Raw genomic sequence first — 10,182 nt, 5'->3', positions numbered from 1 at the left:
TTGTTAAGTCTTGGGTGTCTTGTCAAATACTCCAGAAAGCTCAGGTGAAAAGGGAGGCACCAGGACTGTGCAGTGAGGAAAGGTTAAGATACGCAGCTGTTCTTGTTTGGGTGGTAAGCTAACAAACGGTGACAGGAGAGCAGTGGAGGTATGACAGGTATGAGGGGCTGATATGTGCAGTGTTGACAGTCGGCTGTACCCGTGTCTTTTAATGCAGCACCAGTGGAATTTTCCCATCAGTCACTATTGTTTCTTTTGATTCATATCACATGTAGAGTTGTGTAGAAGGAAAGTGACTTTGTCACTGTGTGCCCCTTCATGCCTCTGACACACTGACTGATCAGAGATCTTTGTTGAGTCCACTTAAAGGAAACTTCAGCTGCAGTCACCTCAGATTTAACCACGACTCCAGTATGAAGTACATGTGGCTGTACAAGTAGGCACACATGAGAGTTATCTACGTAAATGACCTGATTATCTACATATTTCTCACACACACACACACACACACACACACACACACACACACACACACACACACACACACACACACACACAAACACACACAGAGGTGAAAAACGCTGGCCAACTACAGCTGGTCCAACTGGTCCGACCAGAGGAAAGAAAAAAGGGGAGGGTTGTGAGGAGGAGGGTTTTGAGGAGGCAGTGCTTTGTAACAATAAAAAAAAAAACAAGATATGAGAGGAAGGATACAACAGAAGAGGAGAAACAGAGAGCAGACGGACCAAACACTTCCAGAGTGAAGTTTGACTTCTGTTTTGTAGGAATGAGTGGTTTTAATGCACTGACACACAACAGGAGTATTATCTTACTGGTCAGATCATCGCTGACGACGTGATCCCACATTCATCTACCTCCACAGGTCAGTGATTCTACAAATTCTTTGCAATTATTGACTTTTGTTCTTTGTTTTCAGAGAGTTTTTCTTTTGCTCTCAGTGTGCAAACTTCTTTTAAAGCGGAAGAGTGAAACTAAATCCAACTTGTTCAACTCAAAATGCATTTCCCACAATCAGACTAAAACCAAGCTGCTGATACGTGAGCTCTGTGCCTCCCTCAGGTTAAAGGAGTTAATGACTGACTCCGTAAGATGGATGTGCATAAGGGAGTGTTTACTGTGACATTTCAAAAACAATGAAGCCCTGTCACACACCAGTGTCACCCTGGTTTAGTTTTTCTTGGCATGTTTCAGAATTTTCATAATAACCACTAACTTGAATCTTTCCTCATCACGTCCAGTTCTGCTGCAGTCCTCACTTCAGATATGCAGGAAAGCTTCTTACAAAAATACAGCAAGGCGTTATTGAGACAATTAGTCAGCATGCGTGGTAAATGGATTGGAAACTATTAACTGATGTTATCTTAATACCGCAGAGATGTAAGATAGCAGGGGTTGCTTCATCGTTGTGAAACAGCGATGGCGGCCGTGGGGGTAAATTTCCTACTGCTTCCTGCTCTGTGAGTTTCAGAGAGTAAAGATAGTTTTTGAGAACACTTGTAGCTGTGCATTTAAATCCTCTCTATCTTAATATCCTCATTTTCTCAACAACATGCATCTCAACTGTTTTGACTTAACAGATTTTCTGAAATGTGTTGAACATTAACAGATGTACAGCCTCATGTTGGGAAACAAACTCATCCTCATTTTTATTTCCATCAGCTCTTGTTTGGAATCCGTGAGATTCACCATCATACCTCCAACATGAGCGATGACAGGGACAGACACAGGCCCGATAGGAGCCGCAGCCACAGCCACGGACTCAGACAGCCTCAAAACGTCAAACCCAAACCCAACCAGAATGAGAGGAACAGCAAAGAGGACCACTGGAAGAAGGAGAAGCCTGTCAAAGTGAGGAGATCCAGGAGCACGGACTCAGAGAGGGCAGAGAGAGGCCGGAGGAGAGAGCGAGACAGGCACCAGGGGGAGAGGAGGCAGAGAGGGAGGAGTGAGGAGGCCCGAAGGAGAGACAGGAGAGAGGGGGAGAGTGACAGAAGAAAGGTGAAGCCCCCTGAGGATGACGTGGAAGATACTGAGTGTGCTGTGTGTTTCTGCACGTATGATAATGTCTTCAAGACCCCAAAGCTGCTGGCGTGCGGGCACACATTCTGCTTGGAGTGCCTTGCTCGCATCAATGTCACCTCCCCTGAGCTCAAGACCCTCTGCTGCCCCGTTTGTCGAGAGCTGACCGAGCTCCCCCACGGCCAGGACCTGCCTCGCCTTGGCAACAACCAGGACATCATCGGCAAACTGCCCCCAGACATGCAGAGGGCGTTATCCATCCGATTCAAGCGCAGTAAGGGGAAACTCCTGCTGAAGAACCCTCCTCCAAGCAGCCCCACCAAGCCGAGCATCCTCACCCTGCCCAAAAAGAGCCAGGACGGTCAGATGACCGCAGGCGGGGACGTCCACTTGGACGCGATGGAACAGGGGATAGCTCCAACCACAATGGTAGATGTAGGCAGGCCTCCAAACAGGGTCAGAGGTCGCATACGCAGGTTGTTCCGCTCGGACCAGTGCTACTACGCCGTGGTGGCAACTATCATCACCGTCACTGTGGCGCTCATGCTGGTGGGGATTCTGGCCTTTGTGATCATACCCAACGTGATCGTTCACCGGAGGCCTGAGACCCAAGCAGCTAACCAAACAGGAACTGAAGATGTGTTTAATCCAGGGGAACGTCCCTGAATGCACCACAAGTGGACAGGCTGCTGTTAAATGGGACATCAAAGCAGACGGAGAGTTTCTGACTCCGGTGTTTTGATTCTCATGATCCTTGATGTCCTTGATGAGTAATGTTGGAGTGAAATCAAAAGCACTGGGACTCATTTAAACTGGAATGAAATGAAGGGAAACAAGGGCAGCAGCATTTTTTGAAACAAAGGACAGTCAAACTCACAACTGCGCATGAAGGAACGAGGGCAGACGTGCATTATTTTTGAACCATGATTGTGATTACTGTGAAAGCCGAAAACAACACTATTGTAAAGAATCTGAGTGATAAGCTGTACATTTAAAATGCACTCTGTGAAATGAAGACTTTTAAGTATTTAGGCTGATTTCCAAAACAAGTTCAGGGTTTCTAGTTCTTCTTAATTGTTTTAAAGACTAACTCATTGTACATATACAGAGATGATTTATATATTTCTCCTTTTCTTGAATAAAGTGCTTTTTATACATTTGATGCTCTGTATAGAAAACATGATGCCAGTGTTTTTTTCTACTATCTAATCTGGATTTTTTAAAATATCTTCTTTTAAAATATGACAATGACCCACTTCTTTGATTACTGCCCCCCCCCCCCCCCCCCCCGACCTGTTTACACAACATTGGGGACTTCCTGTACAATATCCTGGCGTGTGTCCTCTACCGAGTCAAAACAGCTATGTGTCCTCTCAGAAACTTGCGTGTCTTCTTCAGACACCTGATACCCTCTAGTGGTGTAAACAGACCAGTTAACAGGGGGGCTCGTTCATTGGGTGTCCCTGTAGCTCTTCATGCAGACAAACCTGTTTGACAGCACGAGTGTCTTCAGCCTCATGGTGTTTTTTTCCGGATCACTCTGAGGAGAGTGGACAGAGGACAGCTCTGACAGCGAGACGACATATCTGATTGTCCCCTGCTGAATGACTTAAGAGAGAAAGTGCTCAAATTTTAAATCAATCTTTCTTCTCGTCTTTAAGTTACAAGTATCAGGAGAATTGGTTTACAGTACATGTGAGGAAAAGTGTGGTTAAATATACTGATACAACTTTCAACAGATAAAGCAGTTGTGTATTTCCTACGTATGATTATTGGGTACACATAATTTAAAGATGTTTAATGCTACTTTTTACTTTGACCTTCACCCCTTTCCAAAGGATGTTTTACTTTTAAATCCTCTACATTTACCTGGAAGTTTGAGTTATTCTTGGACTTACATATAAAAAAGGTCATCTCCTGGGTGCTGGTTTGCCCTAGCTGTTAAATTGCATGCCATATACTGAATACTGAGGCTGTAGTCCTTGAAGTGGGGGCGTGGGTTTGATTTGCCTGTGGCCCTTTGCTACATGTCCCTTCCTTCTCTTTCAGTTTACCCTGTCCTCTCAATTAAAGGCATACAAACCCCCAAAATATAGTCATAAAAGTAAAGTCCATGTCAGCTGATAGGTGTTATGATCATAATAACTACGTGAAAATGCCCTGTCATGATTAGCATTCCTGAATCTGTGAACATGCAGGGCCCGCTCTAATGGTTTTGGTGCCGCCTTCACAACACCAGTTTCACCCATAACCACAGAGACAAGTCACTCTCTGTGATAGACTAACACAATTACATGCCTCCATGTGTGTGACTCATAAAATAACAAAAGGGAATAATCACATTATACTCTAATGAAATACGTTGTTGTTTCTGCCGCACAAAGAAAGTAAGTGAAGTTAATTTGGTGAATCATCTATCACAGAGCAAAGTCACAGAGCTCTTCACGTAACATAAAAACAAACACAACAATAATAAAATGAAGAATGAACCAAGATGATAATAATGATAACAAACATGATGATAACATGCAGCAATTTGATATTACACTAGATGGTCAGAAGCCAGTTTAAATAATGAGTCTTGAGCTGCTTTTTTACAGGCCTCAGTAAATACAGCACAGCATGTTTGTTTAGGAAGAGCATTCCACAGAGCTGGAGCAACAAGTTCAAAGGCATGACTGCCTTTTGTTTTCAGTCTGTCACAGGTAACAGCAGGTTGACACACTGGTTAGAGGACCTGAGGGATCCACTGGTTATGTAAGGATGGAGCAGGGCGGAGATACACACAGCACAGGTGCTTGATCATGGATGAATTTATAATACGAGGATCTTAAAATGTTGTTTAATTTGCAGTCGATAGGGAGATTAAAATGTGACCTTTTTTTGCTATATGCCATTCTACAACATAACCTATTACAGACCTGGTTTATTGATTTCATGTACTATCCAGTTGCACTGTGTATAGGATTTTAGGACATCAGAGGGGCATTTTTTAGGGGGTGGAGGGGATTTTAATAATATGAACGACCTCTATTTTGATGCCATTTTGTGCACTCAGGGTGCCTGGAGTACATTCAAAACACACATCTCAATAATCAAAAGTTTTGCAATACACAGCATATAGAATATTCAGCAGCTTTACTTTAAGTATAAAAATGAAGGACTTGCACACTGTGAGTGAAATATTTCATTATTCGATTGTTGATGGTGGTTCATGAGGGGAAAAGCAGCTTTTTACTGTGACAGCTGGTGGAGTGACTATATGTAAAGTTGGGTTAACTTTGTTCATTGGTTTGAGCCTGAAGGCAGAACTCTGGCCTGAGGGCTGGGAGATGAAGAAAAAAAGCAGTTCAAGAAAACAAGTATGAGATATATGTTCAGTTGGGAATATAAGTATTTGATACACCGCCGATTTAGCAAGTTTTCCCAGTTACAAAGAACGGAGAGGTCTGTAATTCTTATCGTAGGGACACTCAACTGTGAGAGACAGAAAAAGAAAATCCAGAAATCACATTGTATGATTTTTAGATAATTAATTTGCATTTTATTGCATGAAATAATTATTTGATCACCTACCAACCAGCAAGAATTCTGGCTCTCACAGACCTGTTACTTTATCTTTAAGAAGCCCTCCTATTCTCCCCTCATTACCTGTAATAATTACACCTGTTTGAACTCTTTACCTGTATAAAAGAAACCTGCCACACACTCAATCAATCAGACTCCAACCTCTCCACCATGGGCAAGACCACAGAGCTGCCTAAGGACACCAAGGACAAAATTGTAGACCTGCACATGGCTGGGATGGGCTACAGGACAATAGGCAAGCAGCTTGGTGAGAAGGCAACAACTGTCGATGCAATTATCAGAAAATGGAAGAAACTCAAGATGACTGTCAATCTCGCATGTGGGGCGCCATGCAAGATCTCGCCTCGTGGAGAATCAATGATCATGAGAAAGGTGAGGGATCAGCCCAGAAGTACACAGAAGGACCTGATCAATGACCTGAAGAGAGCTCCGACCACAGTCTCAAAGGTTACCATTAGTAACACACTACGCAGTCATGGATTAAAATCCTGCAGCGCATGCAAGGTCCCCCTGCTCAAGCCAGCACATGTCCAGACCCGTCTGAAGTTTGCCAATGACCATCTGGATGATCCAGAGGAGGCATGGGAGAAGGTTGTGTGGTCAGATGAGACCAAAATAGAAGTTTTTGGTATAAATCCACTCTCCGTGTTTGGAGGAAGAAGAAGGACGAGTACAATCCAAAGAACACCATCCCAATCGTGAAGCATGGGGGTGGAAACCTCATGCTTTGGGGGTGCTTTTCTGCAAAGGGGACAGGACGACTGCACCGTATTGAGGGGAGGATGGATGGGGCCATGTATTGCACAATTTTAGGCAACAACCTCCTTCCCTCAGTAAGAACATTGAAGATGGGTCGTAGCTGGGTCTTCCAGCATGACAATGACCCGAAACACACAGCCAGGGCAACTAAGGAGTGGCTTCGTGAGAAGCATTTCAAGGTCCTGGAATGGCCTAGCCAGTCTCCAGACCTGAACCCAATAGAAAATCTTGGGAGGGAGCTGAAACTGTGTGTTGCTCAGCGACAGCCCTGAAACCTGAGCCCCAATCCCTGGGCCAAGTGTGTGCAAACCTGGTGCGGAACTACAGGAGAAGTCTAACCTCTGTAATTATAAACAAAGGTTTCTGTACCAAATATTAAGTTATATTCTTCTATTGCATCAAATACTTATTTCATGCAACAAAAATATAAATCAATTACTTAAAAATCATACAATGTGATTTCTCTGGATTTTCTTTTTAGATTCTGTCTCTCACAGTTGAAGTGTTCCTACGATAAAAATTACAGAAATTTCTTACTTAAATTCAGTTTGGCAGAATAGGAAAAAGATTGAAATGCTGACGACTTAATGATTACAGTTCTTGAATAAATGTGGCTTGTAAAATATGATCATAGTTTTTAAAAACTCTATCACAACCTGCTACTCCATAGCAATGGTGCTTGCAATATGCTTAAGAATCAATAACAATGCAATAATGTAATAAAGTGAATTTACTGCCCACTTCATCACTGAGACAGGAGGGAATTTTAAAGCTCCTGCAAGGATGTGTTTTTCGATATTGGTTCCCCTTTTTGACAAAGCATTACCTCCTTTATTTGCAGATTTTTTCTTATGCCTGTATATTTAGCCCTTACTGACAAAAAATCTCATCCTATTTTACATTAACTGTCAAATGTGTCAAATGTATCCCCCCATGCACAAACACATGCACACAACTGTTTCAACTTTAAAAGTAATTATATATATGTGTTTATGCAAATGTTCTCATTTACTTTCAGTGTCATATTGAGACATTGAGTCTTTTTCATAACCAGCCAAAAACTCCTCACTGTATCTTTAAAAAGAAGAAGCCTTATGTTTGACACTTGAGCACATTTGGCTGATATTACTTCTTTACTTAAATGGAGGACTTTCACCCCCATTGCCTAAAGACACACCCTCCTGAGCCCCCTTCCTGAGCTATCGAGGCAAATATGGTCAGTACCGTCAGTTGGACCGGAGCAGTCAGGAGCCCCCCTCCTCTAATCCACTTCTTACGCAGATTAACCTTTATGGGTTATGTGACTGCTTGGACAGAGGTGGAACCATAACAAAAGCTGAGAGGAGAAAATCGGGGACCCTGATCTGCTGTTGATATCTTCGGCCACCATGGCTTCCACCCCTTCTGCGTCTGCCTTGTCTGCTGTGCTCCGGTGTCGGGGGAATATCTGGGCCAGGAATCCGCCGACCAAGCGGCCTGCCACCTCGGCGTACAGCCTCGGACTGGCCGGCGGCGTGGTGCGCGACTCTCCAGCTGAGGAGGAGTCAGTGTGGGAGGCTTTTCTCCGAGGAGAGCGCGTAATTATGGGAAGGAGACTGGCTGTGGCGTATGAGTGTCCCCGGGTTGATGGTACAGTCCGAAGGGGAAAAGATTCAGAGGACATGAATAAACTGTGTCACCCCAAACTTTCGCAATCCCCAGGGCACGCGCGCTCAGATGTGCATGGTGTCCCAAACGCGCTGGTGCGTCAGCTGACACGCACACTGACACCCAACCTGCCAGGAGTAGATAAATGCTCTAAAATTATACATAGGATAAAGTATGGAACCAATGCTGCGCATATCTGCAAAGTAGTCTTCGTTCGAGAATGCAGGGAATCACCAGCAGGAGTTTTCAAAGTGTCCATAACATCTCCGTGTTTGGTGCAAAATACAGGACAAATACCGTCTTTCATGTCAACTGGCTGGTCAACACTGAAGAGCACGTGCTTGTCTCTGACTACTCTGGTGTCAGAGTTAATATTTATGAAGCTGGTGTGCAGGTCGAGCAGCAACCAAGATGATGCCCCTCAGCTTCTCCTGAACCAACAGGGGGACAGAGTCTGCAGAAACTTAGACCTGCACGTGAGTTCCATAAGACAGCTCGCCTATACTCTCAGCACAACATGTGTGTTAATGAACAAGTGTCTTTAAAGTTATTCATTCTCTTTTTAGGCAAATGGACAGACCCCCAGCCACCGCACTGATCTCACCCCCACCAGCAGCGTCTCAGGACAGAGGATCACAGAGGACAGACCTGACTGAGAGTCCAAGGCCTCAGCACCAAAACACACACTGTGTTCTAACCTAATTTATTGACTTTCACAAAACACACATGCTACATTTGGACTTCAGCCCCCCTGCTGTAAAACAAGAACAACAAGATGTGGATGTTTTGCTGCACTTTTTTTTGTTCCAGTATTTAAGGAAAAGTCAGCAATACTGTAAGAATAAAAACATGTGATACATGGCCCACATGCAATGTTTGTAGTCCTGTTTTACTTCAAGTTTCTCAGGCCTCCTGCTGGATGATTAAATAATTACAGTGGAGTTCATATCCGTGCTCATCTTGTGTTCAGCAAACTTTACAGGATTACATCTCAAATTATAATCAAGCAATAGCACAAAATCACACAAAGAATTCTTTAAAGTTGGTCTGAATACAAAACTACTGTTACTTGTGCTTGGAAAATGTTGAAGTCGTCACCGTGAAATATGCAAACACTAAACCAACAGTTATGGCAGTCATGTCATGTACCACTGCTTTCATAACGCCCATGGTTTGAAGATTTGCAAACAAGTATGGAAGTCATGACCAGAATTGAAATGTCAAGAAGACCTCACTGGACTGGTTTGGAAATAAAGGCTGTGATGGAGCTCATCCTTACACCAACCACAGCTGTAACATGCTCCAGAGTCATGCATCATAAACAATAATCCATTTATGTTCAAATAACTCACAGGAGCATTTTCACAAGACTAGTTTCAAATATTGTTTTTTCAGTTAAAGCTTTGACTTCACTTTAAGTTCTGAAAACATGATTTGAAACGGTAGAGTCTCTTTCACTTTGGTTTTGCTCAGGGTTAAAGGGAAATGAAATTGCACTTTCCCAGTCATCTTACCACTGCCACTCAAAGTGCTTAAAACTACATGTTGTATCCACCCTTTCATACACTGATAGCAGAGGCTGCTCTGTATAGTGTTTAACTAACTCATAAACACTACCTGATCATGTTTGGATTCACACACACCCACTCACTGATGATGACGGTGACCTTTGGGAGCAAGGTCCTACCCAAGGACATGAGAACCACAGGGGACAAGGATCAAACTGCAAATTAAAGGAGGCCCCACTCTGAGTCACAGCTGTCCATGTTTACTCTGTCCACACTTCTAGTTTGAATAAAAATGCATCAAAATGGTGCAGCACAGAATTATTTTACTGTTGCTTTAGGTTTAGTTAACTTTCATCTAATAATAATTACATGTATGTTGCTTACTACAACATATTATACACACTGCCCATCATGCTTTGTTTTCCATCCTGCTTTTGTTTACATTTTTAAACATACATTAGTTATCAAATGTTTGCTCATTTCAGAATTTGGAGGATGATGCTTTATGCAGTTAGGTATCATTTGTATTAATCTGTAATTTTTATTTAGTTGTATCATACCTGAGGAGACTGTCAGAGTTTATTTTCCTGAAACAAGTCTCAATAAAAAAGTAAACAGTCATATAATTGCTCACATATGT

General features: G+C 43.1%; 2 protein-coding genes across 2 annotated transcripts; both read left to right on the top strand.

Annotated features, from left to right (window-relative positions):
* The first annotated feature begins 709 nt into the window (after positions 1-709).
* On the top strand, positions 710-3,196 carry rnf183 (ring finger protein 183). Its single transcript, XM_034698159.1, has 2 exons — positions 710-883; positions 1,681-3,196. The coding sequence occupies exon 2, from the start codon at positions 1,723-1,725 to the stop codon at positions 2,704-2,706; it is 984 nt and encodes a 327-aa protein (XP_034554050.1). The 5' UTR covers positions 710-883; positions 1,681-1,722; the 3' UTR covers positions 2,707-3,196.
* A 4,257-nt stretch (positions 3,197-7,453) lies between these two features.
* On the top strand, positions 7,454-8,975 carry LOC117823048. The gene is made up of 2 exons (XM_034698084.1): positions 7,454-8,510; positions 8,601-8,975. The coding sequence occupies exons 1-2, from the start codon at positions 7,776-7,778 to the stop codon at positions 8,688-8,690; spliced, it is 825 nt and encodes a 274-aa protein (XP_034553975.1). The 5' UTR covers positions 7,454-7,775; the 3' UTR covers positions 8,691-8,975.
* Positions 8,976-10,182: the final 1,207 nt, after the last annotated feature.

This window comes from Notolabrus celidotus, chromosome 12 (assembly GCF_009762535.1).
Source record: "Notolabrus celidotus isolate fNotCel1 chromosome 12, fNotCel1.pri, whole genome shotgun sequence".
In the NCBI taxonomy this organism is placed as follows: domain Eukaryota; kingdom Metazoa; phylum Chordata; class Actinopteri; order Labriformes; family Labridae; genus Notolabrus; species Notolabrus celidotus.
Note: the sequence above shows the minus strand (reverse complement) of the source record. Positions and strands in the feature narration are given on the sequence as shown.

Excerpts from the sequence above, each read along its gene's own strand:
- rnf183 (XM_034698159.1), top strand. The coding sequence starts at position 1,723 with ATGAGCGATGACAGGGACAGACACAGGCCCGATAGGAGCCGCAGCCAC.
- LOC117823048 (XM_034698084.1), top strand. The coding sequence starts at position 7,776 with ATGGCTTCCACCCCTTCTGCGTCTGCCTTGTCTGCTGTGCTCCGGTGT. Across the intron at positions 8,511-8,600 it reads GCAGAAACTTAGACCTGCAC|GCAAATGGACAGACCCCCAG; the intron begins GTGAGTTCCATA and ends TTCTCTTTTTAG.